The sequence below is a fragment of the Hyperolius riggenbachi genome, chromosome 5 (genome assembly GCF_040937935.1).
Source record: "Hyperolius riggenbachi isolate aHypRig1 chromosome 5, aHypRig1.pri, whole genome shotgun sequence".
NCBI classification, from domain to species: Eukaryota; Metazoa; Chordata; class Amphibia; order Anura; family Hyperoliidae; genus Hyperolius; species Hyperolius riggenbachi.
This window is the reverse complement of record NC_090650.1, coordinates 258,259,610-258,277,763: the sequence shown is the minus strand read 5'-3', so window position 1 is coordinate 258,277,763 and position 18,154 is coordinate 258,259,610. Positions and strand designations below refer to the sequence as shown.

Below are 18,154 nucleotides of genomic sequence, written 5' to 3'. Positions count from 1 at the left end.
CTCCTCAAAATGACTTTTTAAGATATCCAACAGTTTTATTTTATCTTTATATCTAGTTTTTAAGTTTTTACAGTTTCATTGTCTCTGCTCAACAACACCTTCATTGAAGTATGCTAGAGCTCAAATGTATGAATTATTGAGCCTTTTTATCTCTTTCCTGCTCCAGGAATCCAGTTGCTAACAGGAAAGTATTTTACGGCTGTAATTACTTATCAGTGAGGGCTATGCCATAGTCTGATCCAGTCTGACCCGGTCCCGACCTGTATAGAAATTGTTACTTGCATACGTGATGTTTAACTCTTTCAGACAGAGAAAGAAAAAAAAGCAACACAGCCTAGTTATTTGTGTGCTTGGCACTATATATAGACAGGTATAGTGCCTTATCATGTCACATGTCACCTTGGTTGTCATTTAAAACAGGAAGTATTTGCAATAATTTCTCGGCGCTCACTCCAACCTGAATTATCGCAAATACTTTCTTGTATAAACAATACTTGTTGATTATATATTTTTCCCATCCCCACACTTTAACTCTTTCTGTGCTGAATTTAAAGCATATAAAAGAAAAAACACAGTAGGAATGAAAATTTCCACCATATCAGAGTGATTCATTATTATTATTTTTTTTTTTGCAGGCCAAGATGCTGAATGAATCAAACACAGAATTCAACAACAATGCTTCAGTGAAGGAAGTGAATGGAACTGAAGATAGTGAATCCATGCATGGGAGAAGCTCTTACATTATGCCCTTGTTAGTTTTTTCCATTGCTCTGTGTCTTACAGGGCTTCTGGGTAATGGGATTGTGTTGTGGTTTCTTTGCCTTAAGATTAAGAGAAACCACTTTACTGTGTATATCCTACACCTTGCTGCTGCTGACTTTACCTTTCTGTTTGGATTATGGGTATGGATGGTATACCTCTTTATGGTTCTAAATGGACTAAGAAGTACAGCTGTTGCTGATGATTACATAGCTCTCTTATTAGGACTGCTGTATAATTTTGGCTTTAATGCTAGTATTTATCTTCTTATGGCAATAGCGATGGAAAGATGTCTTGCTGTTTTATTTCCATTTTGGTATCAATGTCATCGGTCCCAAAACTCCTCAGTCTACGTGTGCATCGGGTCTTGGTTGTTCTCTGTGTTGATAACAGGACTAGAAAATATGATATGTGATAATGGACATCAGTACCATGCTCCAGGCTCGCAAAGCTGCACTAATGTCTACTTCTTCACTACTGCTGTGTACCTCACTGTAGTTCCTATAATGGTACTCTCCAGCCTAACCCTTCTTTTTACAATTCAAACAGCCTCAAAGCACTGCCAATCCACTAAACTCTACATTGTTATTGTCATCAGTGTCACCGTCTTCCTCATTTCTGTGGTGCCTGCAAGGATACTCGGCCTTCTGTTATACTTTAATGTGATGAAGTCAAATGCATTCCTGGTTGAATTCTTCTTTGTCACATCTCTGTGCTCAGCCTTCAATTGCAGTGCTAACCCATATATATATATGGCTGTCGGGCAATGGGGCATGAGGGAATGTTCCATTCAAAAAATATTAGAGAAGGTGTTTAAAGAAGCAATGGAAAGTAGAACATAAACTGGATTTCAATGAAAATATGCATGCTATTCTTTACAACATGAAAGACACAAGTACCATTTACGCATCATTTAGTGTTCATTGCTTTGAGAGCTAATTTGCATAGATGATTGTAGTATCCATAATTCTGGGAGAATTAACTGCCTATTGGCTACCACAGATTTTTTTAAGCAAACTATGGCATAGGAGAAGGAGAGGATCTTTCCTGAGCTTACAATCCAATAGGTGGGGGAACATAGAATACAATATGTAGTGAAAATGGTACTAGGGCTTTTTGGATAGAGGAAGGTGGGTTGGAAAATCAGAAAGGCGGGTTTTGAGGCCTTGATTAGATGTCTTAAAAATAGCAGTAAGCCCAATGGGTTAAAGGAGAGAGTTGCAGAAAGTGGAGGAAGCACTAGAAAAGTCTTGGAGCCATTATGACTAAGGAAGCCATAACTAGGTCATTAGAGTAGGGGAGACAGTGGTTAGGAATATATTTTTGTTAAAGAGGGAACCAGAACAGTGTAGTGATCTTAAAGAGACTCTGTAACAAAAATGTCATCCTGTTTTCTACCATCCTACAAGTTCCTAAACCTATTCTAATGCGCTCTGGCTTACTGCAGCACTTTCTACTATCACGGTCTCTGTAATAAATCAATGTATCTTTCCCCTGTCGAACTTGTCGCCCTGTGTCTGGAAGGCTGCCAACTCTTCAGTGTTGATCTGCTATGCACGCCCCCCTCCAGGCCCCTCTATGCACACTCCCGTGTGTGTGTGTGTGTGTGTGTGTGTGTGTTATTTACATTATCCAGCTTTTCTATGCTCTCTTATCTTTTACAAGCTGCATAAATCCTTTGTTGTGAAAGGAGTCACATGCTGAGGAATTACAGACAGGGGCAGAGCTATCTGCAGGAAGAAAAAATCAGCCTGTAACTCTTCAGTGGGTGAGAGCTGCAGGGAGAAAGAAACACACAAATGATCTCTTGAAATTCAAAAGGAAACCTGTATACAGCCTGCTTGTGTACGGATGCATTTTCTATGTGTGGGCATACTGTACATCAACCTACTTCCTGTTTTGGTGACCATTTTGTTTGTTTATAAACAAACTTTTTAAAACTGTTTTTCACTACTTTTGTGACGGAGGGGAATAGGAGATGTCCCTTAACGCACTGGTATGTTTACTTTTGTGCGATTTTAACAATACAGATTCTCTTTAAGACACAACACAGCAATTTGATTTTATGCTGAAGTGAATTTGATGCCAGTGTAGAGATTTGCAGAGCAGCAGATGAGGAGCAATGAGGATAAATAAGTCTACCTGCAGCATTTATGATAGGTTGCATCATGAGAGTATGGTTATTAGAATGCTAGAGGGATGTTGTATTGGTCACGGTGAAAGCTAATAAGAGCATGTACCAGAAATTTGGGGAAAGGATGTAGGGGAAGGAGGGAGTTTATTTTAGAAATGTTGTCTAGGTACAAGTTGCAGAACATAGAGATGTTTTGGATTTTAGGGTTGAACCAGAGCTTCAATTTAAAGCTAATTTCAAGACATAGTACCTGTGAAGTGGGGGAAATGACCGTTATTTAGAGTTAGAGAGATATAAGGGGAAGTTTTTAAGGTAATGGAGAGCAGATTATTAGATCAGTTTGGTCTTGGTTGAGTTTCAAGTATCTATCAGCCTCTCACAATAATATGGCTGGCTGGCAACATGAAACTTGAAGTCATTGTGGAGAGCAGGACATGCCATGTGGTATCCCTGAGTGTGATTGGACGAGTAAGCAGCATCGGAGAGTACCAAGTCATGTGAGTGCAGCCACCCTTCACTAGACACCCAAATTTACCTGTCCAGCAGTATCTTTTATCTTTCTGTTCTGAATAAAGTTTCATGATGCCTGTGGCAGCTCTCACCACTTGGTGGCAGTGAACTGTGGGAGGGGCAAGGCTTCCCATTCCCCTTGATAGCTGCACTGGAAACAGTAATATACCCTTAGGGCCCTTTTCCACCAGCACGTTTACGCTGGCTGAATCGCAAAGTCGCAAACCCGCTAGCGATTTTACAATCGCTACGGTTTGCTTTTTAACATAAGAATCGCGGTAGGTCATTTCCACTACCGCGATTCGTTTTTACCCGAACGCGAACGCGCGGCGGAGCGATATTTGCAGCGATTTTGCTATGCAGTGCATAGCATAGCAAAATCGCGGCCGCAAAACGTCGGGGAATCGCCGGTTTTGCGATTCAGCAATCGCTAGCGTTCAGCGTGAACGCTAGCGACTGCAGGTGGAAAAGGGCCCAAAATGTATTCTTGTTGCTATATGTTCATTCTTTGAATCTATGAACTAACATTTTATGGTGGCTGCATTTGTCTATTCCTTTAAATGCTCTATTCCTTTAAAAATGTTCTTCTCAATAAAATTTTCTTTTCAAATATGCTATTTGTGTTATAGGTCTATATTTTATTTGCCAGGCTTTTCTCTAGTCCTATTTCTTCATTATCAGCTGTTTCTTATTCTGCATCTGCAGTGTCATCTACTGGTCTTTTTAGGCAGTAATTCTGTTCTAAGCAAATTATTTACAAATTTCTGAAGATAAATTGCCTGTTCTGTTTCTTCATGTTATATCTATACACATTCAAGAGTAAAATACTAAATAGTACTTTAAAAGTGTGCGTTATGTCACCACATCAATCCGAGAGGAACGTCCTTGTCTGTAGCACTCCTTCCCCAGTTCTGGCTGCAGAGGCACCGAGGTTTACCTCAGAAAAAATATTAACAGTTTCATAGCATAGGCTGTTAGACTTACAAGAACCTCTGCCACCATAGGCTGGACCAGGCCTCCATGTATCTTAGAGGGTCACCTCCAACTCCGGAGTGATGATCCTCTAAGATAGGAGCATGATCGTAGAGCACGCGCAAATGACCATGCATGTGTAATTGGTGCAACTGGAGCTCCAGTCGTAGATATTTCTGAGCTGCCAGCAGGAGAACAGAGGGTACCCAGAGAATGCTGAGGGACCTGATACACTACAGTGGGCTGGAAGAAGGTAAGTAAAAGTTATACTTTTCTGCGTAATTAACATGTGGTATATCTGCAAAGGGCTCCACACCATCTTGGTATATATAGAAATGTTATTGAATCTTCATTAAAAGCAGTTTAAAATGCATGGAGGGTGTAAGGGCTAAGGGGCTGAAAAAGATCAAAAGAACTCCTTAGTAAAATACTATGCAAAACAGAAGTTTGCCTTTTTTAAAACACAAGGTATTTGCAATTATTCAGCTTGGAGTGAGCTTTTAGGTATCCCACAGTGCATCACTGCTGAATATGCAAACCATTCCTTTGTTGTCCCTGATAGCTAACACACCTCCAGAACCGCTGTGTCTGCTTGTGATGTGTCTGCTTGTTAATATTACAGAGCCAAACTCATCCAACATGCATACAGACTGTTTCTGATTGGTTCATCCTCATCAGTGCATAGCCTCTCAAGTCTGCTGTCTTGGTGTCACCCTGGACTCTGCTCTCTTCTTCATTTACCACATCCAAAAAGATGTCCTGCAACTTCCACCTCTGATGCATCTCTAAGATCTGCTCCTTCCTGACCTCGGACACTGCAACTCCTCATTCATGCCCTCACCCTCTCCCACCATGATTCACCTAAAACCGTATGCCGCCTTCCCCCCTCCCCCAGTCCATCATTAATGCGGCAGCAAGAATCACTCAATTGTCCCATCGCTCCTCATCTGTGGCTCCTCTCTGTAAATACCCCCACTGGATTCCTTTCTGCTTCAGAATCAGCTTCAAGATACTGTGTCTGGCCTACAAACCCATACACAAGATTTGCCCAACCTACATTTCTGAACTCATCTGCAGAGACATACCTGGCTGCCTAATCCAATCCTGAAGCAACCTACACTTGAGAACCCCATGCATTACTCAAGACTCAAGGACTTCTCTAGAGCACCCCCACTCTCTGAAATCCCTTACCACCCTCTATTAGGCTTACCCCCTCCTTCAACACCATCAAGCAAAACGTACCTGTTCACGCTGACTTACCCTTCTGCACCAATGCCTTAATCCTCTCTGCTGAGCACCCTTTCAATGGTCCCCTACCTAGTGTGTTCCTACTCCTTCCTTTTAGATTGTAAGCCTACTTGATCAAATACCTAATTATAGAGCACCCATCCTATTGATGGACTTGAATTACTTGGTATCCATGAACATTACTCCATTGGCCTCAATTCACTAAGCATTACCGCCTTCGGTAATGCTGAAAACGGCTGATTTTACTGATCACCTTCCTAAATTCCAGTTCACTAACCCAATTATTGCACAGAATTACAATTACTGACTAGTGATGTATACTGACCAGTGCAGTAAATACCTCAAGAAATTGCAATTCACAAAGATTTCTCTAGCTTAGACCAGCTGATAACTCACTCTCTCCATGCTCTCTCCATGCTGTAACATTGACAGACAGCTAATAGGTAGAGCCAGGTAGCCAATAGGGAGAGCCAGGCAGCTAATAGGGAGAGCCGGGCAGCCAATAGGGAGAAGCCAGGCAGCCAATAAGGTAAGCCACACAGCCCTGCTTCTCATCCTGATTTGGTCTGACACCCTGGAAGGCAGGACTTCACTGTAGCAGACTTTTTATGAGGCTTTTCTGCATCCCTTTAGATGTGAAAATCTGTATAGGGTTATACAGAAGAGCTCCCCCTGGTGGCTGCAGCACATCTAAAGAGATGTCAGGGATGCGCTGGACAGAAAACCTGACTCATACACACAAATTCCTGCCTCACCGCTGACCTGCTTCACAGCTGATGAGTCTTACCAAGCAGGACTTAGTGAATTCAAGAATGTTTGTTCAGTAAATTATGGAACTTCAAATGCATGCGGGAAATCTTAAGTGAATTTGGAAAAAAAAAGTGGAAAATAACGAATGCGGTATTTTACCAAACTAAATGATTTTACCGAACTGCCCTTGGTGAATTGGGGCTATTTTGTCATCTTGTACCCTTATATTTCTCGTATGACCTAAGGCTGTCACCCCTACTTATTGATGTCTATAACCTTATTTACTATCCAGCTCTACATTATATGTTGGTGCTTTATAAATAAAATACATGATAATAATAGGTGACCAGAAGCAGACTGCAGCCTAACTCAGTTTGTAAACCACCAGCTATGCACCTATACTTCACTTTATGTGTCACATCACACTCTTAACGCACAACGTGTTTACAACGCCGTTGCGATCCTGGTTTTCCGGTTGTGCAATGCCAACTTACATAATATGAAAGTACAGCAAAACAAGTCATTCAGTTTAAATTTACAAGATGGAATTTCATGTCTGTTGGAGTTCACTTACTAAAGAAGATGGAATTCACTTATTAAAAAAATGGAATTCACTTGTTAAAAAATGATAAGTAAAAACTAATTTATAATTGCAATTAATAACTTATTAGATGCCAGTGACAAATTAATTCAGTTTATTTTCGGTTCAGTCTAAAAAAAACAAAACAAACCTCAAAACACTGCATCAATATAAACCCGCAGTATTCTTTTCCCCCAGCAGATGGCAGAATAGTTCATCTTTATACCAAACAGTAAAGTTACTACAAGCAGGAAACGCGGTTCAGAACCTCCTCTTCCTCATCTGCAGCGAGCAGATAACTCATGTAGCAGTGGGATAGGAGACAGGACGGGATTGTCAGAGTCTCTGAAGGCCAGGATGCTGCCTGCGCTACAGTCATGTCCTCGGCACCTGCTGGTTTGTGAGAAGTCCAGTTTCTTGCAGGAGAAGTCACGCTATAGTGCGCAAGTGGAAACACACTACTACAACTGCGCTGTGAGTACAACACGTGGGTACAGTGCAGGCTGACACTCGTGTGGAGCATCAGAGCTGGGGTTTAGTTTGTCTTATGTATTTTAGATATATGCTCATGCTTTGTACATGTACGTTGTTAAGTGAATTACAACTCAGTACAGAAATAGGTGTGTGTGTAAACAGAGCAGTGCAAGAGTCCTGGTGGAGTATTTTATTGTTGCTTTATGGAAAAAAATGTGTGAGAGAAACAATGTGTTATGAGAGAAAAATTTAAGTGGCCTGATCTGGAACCCGAGGTGAGGAGGATATGGAGGCTGACATGTTTATTTACTTTTAAATAATGCACTTTGTGTGTCTGTCCTGTGAATCCTCTGCCTCTAATGCTGGGAATACACGTTTCGTTTTTGCCTTCGTTTTAGCCTTCGTTTCGATTGTGCCTTTTGTCCTTTTCGTTCCCGAAATAATCGAACGTACGGTTAATATCACCACCCACGGTTTCGTTTTTTTTTTTTTTTCGATTCTGATGGTTTCGTTTTTCCAATAATAGAAGACTGCAAAGAAACGAAACGAAAATCCCTTTTTACAAGGACGGACTAACATAAACGAACATATAATCGATCTGAACAGCCATCAAGCCTACCAATGGCTCGATTAGATGGATAAAGAGAGATAATATCAAACATGTTCGATCACTAGTCGTTCGTTTTTGGGGTCTATTAATCGAAACTATAATGAGATTATGACTATTTTCACAAACGTTTTCAACACTCGATTCGTTTACTGAACGAATCGAAGGCTAAAACGAAGGCAAAAACGAAACGCGTATTCCCAGCATAATACTTTAAACCATAGATTCTGAACAAGCATGCAGATCTGACAAGTTTTAGCTGCATGCTTGTTTCAGGTGTGTGATTTAGACCCTACTGACTATAACGATCAGCAGGACAGCCAGGCAAGTGGTAGTGTTTAAAAGAAAATAAATATGACAGCTTCCATAGGTCTCACACCTTGGATTCCTTTTAAAGCAAAATTCTATTCAACTGTCTGGTTGGCATGATCCTCCCATCAGTTTGCATGCTTCCCATCTTCATCCCTGATAGGTGCATCTTCTCAGTGATCTGGCAGCATGCTATAGAGATGAAGTTGGGGAGTTTGCAGACTGATGGAGGAGCATGCCTTGCATATTCAGAAGTATTCCATGCTACTGCAGGATTGCAACAGCCCTTGGTGCTAGTCTACTTCATGTGACCCAGCAGGATACCTCGTAGGGAAATTCCACTAACATGATTGGGTGGACAGCTCCCTCTCGAACTGCTAAGCTTCCAATTGGTTGTAGTAAACTATGCCCACACTATTTGGCCAGCCGCAACTCTTTGTGCTGTAAGAGCGTGCTGTGATTGGAGAACTGTTCCCTATGAGGGACATGGCATCCTGTCGTTTATCCCAACTGAACCTACCGCAACGCTAATGTGCCCGTACCATATACGCTTATATTTGCATCACATTTGGATGCAATTATACGGTCCCTTGCAATGGACCCAGTGTGAAAGTTGCCTAAGGTGCTAAAGAATGTGCAAACTTGGCCAGACACCATGGCCTCTATGCAATTCCCTTTTTCTCCTAAAGGACAACTGTAGTGAAGCATATATGGAGGCTGCCATGTTTACTTCCTTTTAAGCAATACAAGTTACCTGGCTATCCTACTGTTCCTTTGCCTCTAATACTTTTTTTTTTTTTAAACAAAGACAAGGCTTTATTGATAATGTCAGATATTGTACAGGATAAAGGGAAACGAAGTACAAAAGTATAAAATTGCATCAGGTGCGTGTACAGCAATAAGGAAATACCTGACAACAGAGCAGGTCAAGAACAGAGATACAAATTATAGATGCATAAACAGTACAGACATTTCAAAAAGGGTACATCTAGTGAATGTGGAACTATCACATCTCATTGAGTGGGTGGCATACGACAGATTGAATATAGCGTAGATAATCATATAGGTCTAAGATACAGTTAAAGGGATACTGTAGGGGGGTCAGGGGAAAGTGAGCTGAACTTACCCGGGGCTTCTAATGGTCCCCCGCAGACATCCTGTGTCCGTGCAGCCAGTCAGCGATGCTCCGGCCCCGCCTCCAGTTCACTTCTGGAATTTCGCCTGCGTTGCCGTGTCCTCGCTCCCGCTGATGTCACCAGGAGTGTACTGCGCAGACACAGACCATACTGGGCCTGCGCTGTGCGCTCTTGATGACATCAGCGGGATCGAGGACACGGCAACGCAGGCGCAGTGGTTTTCTGACTTTAAAGTCAGAAATTCCAGAAGTGAACTGGAGGCGGGCCGGAGCATCGGTGACTGGCTGCGCCAACACAGGATGTCTGTGGGGGACCATTAGAAGCCCCGGGTAAGTGTCCATCAGTAGAGAATTCCTTCCGAACACATTTCCACACACCTACAAACTGTCTCAAAATGGTGTTTTCTTGTCTTTTGGGCGGGAGGTGTGTGGAGAGAACCTCTAGCACCAAGCATTCCCTGTGGGGGTTTGGGCCATACCATAGAGTTTCCGGGTTCACTGCATGTGGGACTACAAACAAAGCTGCCAGGTGCTGCAATTGTGAGGCCAAGTAGTACATATGAAAGGAGGGGAAGGCAATACCTCCAAGGTTATTTGAATTTTGTAGCAAAGAGTGTTTTAATTTGGCTCTGCCATTGCCCCAGATGAAGGCCAGGAGAATAGACCTGAGGCGCTTAAAGAATTTTTGGGGGGTTATATATGGGAGATTGATGAAAGAGATATAGCAGTTTAGGTAGCAATACCATTTTAATTAGACTCGTGCGGCCTATCACAGAAAGAGGGAGTTTGGCCCAGGATTTACAACGAGTCTGCACATAGGGAATTAGATTGTATATTTTATCGGTGAGGTATTGCTTGGGGGACGTGAAGATGTGCACTCCAAGATATTTAAAGGATTGCACCACTTGCAAAGGTATTACTGAAGTGGAGGAGGGGTCCCCGGGGTCATCTAACAGGAGTACCACTGACTTAGAACGGTTGACACACAGCCCAGAATAGTAACTTGCTTCATCTATCACATCCAGGGCACAAGAGAGGGAAGGCCCACTGTCCGCCAGATATAGAATTGTATCATCGGCGTACATACTTATTTTGTCTTCTGAGCGGGGGGTTTTTAGGCCCACCACTCCGGGGTGAGTTCTGAGTCTGTGCGCTAAGGGCTCCGCTACCAGGGCGTATAGTAAGGGGGAAAGGGGACATCCCTGCCGTGTTCCTCTTTCCAGGGGGAAAGTGTCTGATATCCAGGAATTTGTGCAGACTCGTGCCAGGGGGTTGGTGTAGAGTAGTTGGACCCATTTACAGAATGTTTCTCCAAACCCAAACCTGGCAAGGACCGCAGACAGGAAGGGCCACTCCACAGAGTCAAAGGCCTTAGCCATGTCTAACGAGGCAATGGCCCTTTTACCTGCATTGCTGTTTTGACATTGCATATTGGAGAAAAGACGGCGTATGTTTATTGCTGTGTTTTTGCCTGGCATGAACCCAGTTTGGTCTGTATGCACTAAAGAAAGTATAACTGAGTTAAGCCTTATGGCAAGAACTTTGGCAAGAACCTTCACATCAGTTGTGAGGAGCGAAATAGGTCTGTAAGATTCACAGAACTGTGGGTCCTTGCCAGGTTTGGGCAAAACAACTATAAGGGCCTCCCTCATTGAACGTGGAAGTTCCATGGTGTCTAATGACTGTTGAAATACTTCTAATAGTGTGGGAGCTATTTCATCTGTATACTTTTTGTAAATTTCGGAGGGGATACCATCTAAACCAGATGCTTTTTTTGTTGGGAAAGCTTGCTATGGCACAGTCTATTTCTTCTAGTGTGAGGGGGCCTTCTAAGAATGTACGTTGTGTCTCAGTGAGTTTTGGTAAATTAAGTTCAGAGAGGTATGCTTCAGCGTCTGATTGTGATGCTAAGGTTTTACTGGAGTATAGATCCGAGTAGTAGTCATAGAAGACTTTATTGATTTTACAGGGAGAGGATACGATGTTGTCCGTCGAGTCTGCTATAAAGGGAATAATTGGAGGGGATGTGTGTGGTTTAGCTAGGTGGGCTAGCAGTGTGCCGGCTTTTTCCCCCATTTCATATCGCATCTGTTTGTTGAAGAATAGTTTACGAAGGGTCATTTCTTTTAGTAGTTCACAGTGCTCACTTTGGGATTTGTCCATTATTCTTTTAGTTTCAGGGTTTGGGTGGGCAGTGTATTGGTTTGTAGCTTGTTTTACTTGAGTGGCCAGTGTTTGCAGCTTGTTTTGGGTGGCAGATTTATGTGAGGTGACCGCTTGTATTAACCACTTCACCCCCCCAGTGCTAAATTTCTCCGTCCCTCTGCGCACCGCTTCACCCCCAGGGACGGAGAAAGGCGCACTTGTTTGTTTACTGGCTGGGAGTGGGCGGGGAACTCTCGCGCACACTCCAGCCAGCCCGCACAGCAGGTTACTAATTGGATGTTAGGAACAAGCGTTCCTAAATCCAATTAGCCTCGCCGATTGCGAGTAGAATGAAGACGGCTTCAAACAAATGCCGTCTTCATTCAAAACAATGCAAGGTAAACAAACTTGCAGCCCGCGATCGCGCGCCCCCGCGACCCGTGCGCGCGCACACACCCCGGCTCTGCAGTACAATGATTGGTTATGGGGACTCTCCAGTCCCCAATAACCAATCATAGTACATCAGTACAGTAATGGAAGCAGCGCTGAAAGGGAAAAATCGCGCTGGTGTTTCAGGGGTAAAACCCCTCAGTTGTGAAATGGTTAAAGCACCTCTGAGGTAGGCCTTAACAGTGTCCCATAGAAGTTTTCTATTCTCCTCATCTCTATAGATAAAGAAGAATTCCTCGATGTGCTTAGGAAGTTTGTCAGCTTTCATAAGTTCCAACCAGAATGGATTAAATTTCCAGTAAGTGAAGGGGGGTTTAAGGCCCCAGTTTAGGGAGACTGTAAGGGGGGAGTGGTCAGAAAGCAACCTCGGTAAAATCTGAGCATCCTCAATCATAGGGGCAAGGCAGGCAGAGCCAAATATGTAGTCCAATCGCGATCTTGTATTGTGGGTGCTGGAGGAATATGTATATGCCAGTTCAGTGGGATGTACATGCCTCCATGTGTCAACCAATTGCATATCTGACATAAGGTTGTAGAAGGTGGTATTTTTATTTCCCTGTGGGGGGTGTCTGTCCCTAGATGCATTGCAGACGTTGTTAAAGTCACCCAACCATAGAGAAGGGACCCCTGGAAACTGTAGCATGAAATTTATACCTTCTTTTAGAGGTGCAGAAGAGTATGGAGGTGGGATATAAAAGGCTAGTATAAGCAAGGGGGTACCGTATACCTCACAGTGAACGAAGATGTATTTGCCCATTGGATCAGCTTGCACTTGGAGTGGATTGAATTGGACACATCTGCCAATAATTAGGGAGACACCTCTAGAGAATTGTGAGTAAGTAGCATGGTACATGGTAGTGTAATGGTTAAGGGCTCTGCCTCTGACACAGGATACCTGGGTTCAAATCTCGGCTCTGCCTGTTCAGTAAGCCAGCACTTATTCAGTAAGGAGTTTCTTGGGCAAGTCTCCCTAACACTGCTACTGCCTACTGAATGCGCTCTAGTGGCTGCCTCGCAAGCGCTTTGAGTCCGACAGGAGAAAGGCGCTATACAAATACTGCAATTATTATTACATCCAGCCAATCCAACTTCTGCGAAGGGCAAGTGTCTTATTACCAGTTAGGTGCGTTTCAGTAAGAACAGTGATATCTGGTTTATACCCCTTTAAGTAGTTCAGGATTGTAGACCGCTTAATTCTATCATTTAGACCTCTAACATTCCAGCAAAGTGCTTTTAGACATCTAGCCATTTGGTTGATTTTTCAGTAGTGTGTTTAAGTGCACCTCGATCATATCCGTATGCCAGAGAACTGCTGTGAGATTACATACCACATCCATATATTATAAAGCCTTGTAACAGAAAACTAAACTAAAACATTGAATGAAAAATAAAAAACCCAAACACCCCATACCACCCGGTTTTGTCAAGGACAAAACTTTTATTCCCAACAACCCCCTATGGAAGATTTCCAGAGGTAGGTGAACGCACTATGACGTGCTGCCCACCCACCCGGGGAAACCCGAAGAGTGGAGAGAAAACACTAAATTAGGATTCCTGTAAAGGGTTACAAACTTAAAGGTACAGATACACACCCAGCACACTGCTATATTCAGGGAATGAAAGTATGGTTAGATATTGCACACATATAATATCTTAGTTTGCAGTAGCGGGGTACTAATATCAGTAAGGTTATATAGCGCAATAGAGTATCAAAACCTTACATAGTGAAAGAAGGATTTAGGTTATTGTATTTGATTGATTCAGAGAGCGATTCAGAAATCCAGTGAGTTCAGGTCAATGGAGACATAGCGTGGAGAGATTTGAAAGCATGCTACAATGCTAGCTGGAGAAGGTTCAGTTCCTTAAATGCTGGTGTCCGTCCAGAAAGGAACCAGGAGGTACTGTGTGTCACTCGGTTGGAGTAGAAAGCATTTTGAGTACGCCATCAATATTTAGTAGGGGTAGATTAAAGGTGCACGTTGAACAAAAAGCAGCATTAGTTTATAGAGGGCAGATTTGTGACTTACTTATGCGGGACAAGGAGCAAAATGGAGGAAAAAGAAAGTCCATGACAGAATGCTGATATAAGGAAAGGCTGTAGCTGATGTGCACAGAGTTTTGCGGCAAATATGGAGGAACAGTACCTTAAGCGATTATAGAAGAAGGTGTCCGGCACATCATTCGGCATCCTCGCGCCTCGGGGAGTTACGCGGAGCTTTATTCTCGTCCAACCACTTGGAGGCCTCCTCCGGTTTTAGAAAGAAGTGCGCACGACCCCCGGCCACCACCCGCAGCTTAGCTGGGTAAATCATTGCGTAGGATATAGCAGCATCACGGAACCTTTTCTTTACATCGAAGAAGCAAGCCAGCTGTTTCTGCACCTCTATGGAATAGTCAGGGTAGAAGGAGAGGCGTGTGTTTTGAAAGTGCACTTCACCTTTTTCCCGGGCTGATTGTAGAACAGTGTCACGGTCCCTATAGTTCAGTAATTTGAAAATGAACGTGCGGGGTGGCGCGCCCGGAGGGGGCACTTTTGGAGTGATACGGTGAGCACGTTCCACGATGAAGGCCTGCGAAAACGTGTCCCGACCAAACAGGTCCATTAGTAGTTGTTCTGTAAATTCGGCGGGTTTTGTCCTTTCAACTTTCTCAGGGAGTCCGACGATTCTGATGTTGGATCGCCGGTTTCGGTTCTCCAGATCGTCATGGCGTTCCCTTTGATGCGTATGTCTGCTTGCGCTGCCGTGAGGTCCGGGCGGAGAGGCCTGATGTCATCTTCCAATGTACTGATGCGCTCTTCCGCACCCGTGACTCGAGCGGAGGTTCTGTAGGTCTTGTCGGAGTAGGGATGTGTCTGTCTTCACCTCCTCAAGTCTGGAGGTTATAGCGGCAAGACTGCCTTGACAGTTAGTTATAGCCTCCATTATCTGGATAAGAGTGGGCGGGGAGGCCTCTTCTTCCTCCGGCGTCACGGCGCCATCTTGTTCTTGAGTACCCATGCGGTATTTCTGAAGTTTCGCAACTGCCTCCGATTGTCTCCTGGACATAGTTTACCTTTGCAGGTTCAGGAGAAGTTGAGCTAGTGGTTGGTGCAAGTTATGGCTCTCTATTGGGTGTGCATATCAGTGTTGTCGGATATTTTAGCGGTGTCTAGGCAGGAGCTCCACCAACCTGCGTCTTCAATCCATGAGCTTCCGGCCACGCCCCTCCTCTAATACTTTTTAGCCATAGCCCCTTAACAAGCATGCAGCAGACCTGACAAGATTAGCTGCATGCTTGTTTCTGGTTTGATTCAGATAATACTGCAGCCAGATCAGGAGGAAGCCAGGCAACTGGTATTGCTCAAAAGGAAATAAATATGGCAGCCTCCATATTCTTCTCACTACAGTTGTCCTTAAATTTTCTCCTAGATGAGATGGGAGATATTTCTTAACCTAGGAAGAGTAAGTAAAACTTTCTTCCCTCATGCTAGGCATTTAAGGCCTCGTTCACACTGCACGCGTTTCCAGCCGCGTTTTGGGAACGTGTGCAAGAGGCCGACACGCACGACACTGCATGCGGTCCGGGAACGCATGCTGCACGCATTTTTTCCAAAAAACGTGCGGCTGTCCCATTCACTTTCAGTGAATGGGTCAGCCACGCAACGCACACAAACGCGGATGGCGTAAGTTCGTACGCGTTTCATTCCGAACGCACAGCCGTCCGCGTTTGTAATGTGAACGGGGCCTAAATCTCCTTCACATATCTAAAATCAATGATGGAATCAATAGAAAATACTGCCTGACCATTAAAAAGAGCCCTATTTTCTCACAGCTGTTTTTTTTTTGTGTGTGTGTGTGAATATAATATCCCTGTCTGCGCTGTCATGTTAACCTTCCAGTGTGAGTGTGATGACACCAAATTTGAAGAGAACCTAAACTGAAAAGGATATGGATTTTTCCTGTTAATATAATACCAGTTGCCTGGCTCTCCTGCTGATCTGTGTCTCTAATACTTTTAGCCACAGCCCCTCAACAAGCATGCAGATCAGGTGTTGTGACTGAAGTCAGACTGGATTAGCTGCATGCTGGTTTCAGGTGTGTGATACAGCCACAGAGATCAGCAGGACTGACAAGCAACTGGTATTGTTTAAAATGAAACATCCATATCCCTCTCAGTTTAGGTTCCCTTTAACATATGTGCTCCCAATGAACACCTGAGACCTTTTAACATAAACAGGTCTCATGACCCCGGAGAGGGAAAATGTTGAATTATGCAAAATGTTGACATTCACTTAGGGGTGCAATCCCTTTTATTGCCAGTGGTTTCGACATTAATAGACGTGTTGAGCAGGGCCGGATTTGTACTTTTTACCGCCCAAGGCCAACTATACCATCTGTATGGTTGTTATCTCTGTGTGCCCCAATGAGAATTCTACTTACTTTCCATCATTAGAGGTCACAGACAATAACTATTTCAGTAATACGCATATAGATTATACGTTTTTTCCTTAAGAACTTTTATGTTATGTGTGCCAGCTCATTAATGATGGACCCATTGTGTCTCCATGTGAGTTAGGCTGATGTGTACCTGCAGCATAGAGCTTACAGGACTTGCAGGGATGACACAAGTACAGGACAGAGCGTTCAAAGGTTAAAGATATCCTTGTAGGTAGGGATGGCTGTATAGAACAGCTTTACTGCCCCTCACTGAGCCGCCCCTAAATTTCTGGTGCCCTAGGCCATGGCCTATGCGGCCTTGCCAGAAATCCGGCCCTGGTGTTGAGTTATTTAGGTGGGATAGCAAATGTACACTGTTGTACACTGACTACTTTACATTGTGTCACTTCTTCAGGGTTGTTCCATGAAAAGATATACAGCAACACACGTACTTGCTTTTGTGAGATACTGTATGTGTCTGTATCAGTACCTTGGACAGAGGATGTGTGTAGTTAGGGAAAACAAGATATTTTAAAATTTATAGTGATTTTTTTTTTTTAAATGAGCTGGAATAGCCCCCTTGTTCAGGCACGTTTTCAGATGGTAGATAAGGTATTGTAGAGTAATGGAAGCTTTAAATTGTGCATTTGATTTTAGGACTTCTCAATTAATATATACTCATGGATAAAATGATTTGCAGATAAGCCTGACAACACTTGTGGCCTAACAGGTTAAATGTAGGGACCTGCCAATAGATGAAAATGTGAGGACCCTCCTTCCCACGCAGAGTGCACATTGGGAGCATACTGGGAGATATTAGTTATCGGTCCTCACTCCAGTCCATGTGTCTCCCCAGCAGCTTCATATTTGCCCTTAGAGCTCCAGACTTACTGCAGTTGCCTGTAGCCTTGTAGAGCTCCAGTTGTATTGTCACATGACTGCAGTTAGCTTGGGGAGTTATAGCGGCAAATGTGAAGCTGCCAGGGAGATGAGTGGGCCATACATGGAGTGAGGACAGGTAGCTAAGAACCTCCAGTACACTTTCAATGCGTGTTTAGAATGGGGGGCTGCAAATATTTCACCCACTGATAAGCAGCAGCACCACCACTTTTAGGCCAAACATTTTATATAAAAAAGGTCAGTTTATCTGCAGGTATGTAAGGTAATTGTCTATAATATATGGACTTAATGCTTCTTCACTTCTGACATCCCACCTAGAGACGAGGGGACTATCTAGCAGGCTACACTGTGCTGGAAAGGTAGCTATTAAAACTCCATTCCATATACTCTGTATGGGGGGGGGGGGGGGGGGGGATGGGGAGGTGTAGAGTCCCACCAGGTACAATGTAATGTAAATATCATTGTCTATAACCGTTTAAGAGAAAGAAGACAGCGAGGCACCACTTTCCTAAAAGCCCTTCAATTCAGCTGGGCAGATACAGTGGCACAAGACAGTAGGGGTGACAGAGCCTAAAGCCCCATCTACACGATACGATTCTTTGTACAATTCAATAACGATTCTATTTACGATCCGTTTAAATCCGACATGTCCGATCGGAATTCGATTCAATTCGATTTGCCATCGTTTTAAAATGGCAAATCGAATTGAATCGAATCGAATTCCGATCGGACATGTCGGATTTAATCAGATCGTAAATAGAAT

General features: G+C 43.5%; 2 protein-coding genes across 3 annotated transcripts in view; both read left to right on the top strand.

Moving 5' to 3' along the window:
• Positions 1-641: 641 nt before the first annotated feature.
• LOC137519374 (proto-oncogene Mas-like) lies at positions 642-1,601 on the top strand. The gene has a single exon (XM_068238329.1). It carries the CDS (start codon positions 642-644, stop codon positions 1,599-1,601), a length of 960 nt encoding a protein of 319 aa, XP_068094430.1.
• Positions 1,602-7,219: 5,618 nt separating this feature from the next.
• Positions 7,220-18,154, top strand: part of RPP40 (ribonuclease P/MRP subunit p40) — a 29,203-nt gene continuing 18,268 nt past the window's right edge. For both annotated transcript variants that reach the window (XM_068234613.1, XM_068234612.1), the window contains exon 1: positions 7,220-7,427. In XM_068234613.1, the coding sequence (XP_068090714.1) occupies positions 7,311-7,427 (117 nt within the window). In that variant the 5' untranslated portion in view covers positions 7,220-7,310. The remainder of the gene's footprint in view (positions 7,428-18,154) is intronic.

Bases quoted from the DNA above. Each gene is read 5' to 3' on its own strand.
- LOC137519374 (XM_068238329.1), top strand. From the start codon at position 642: ATGCTGAATGAATCAAACACAGAATTCAACAACAATGCTTCAGTGAAG.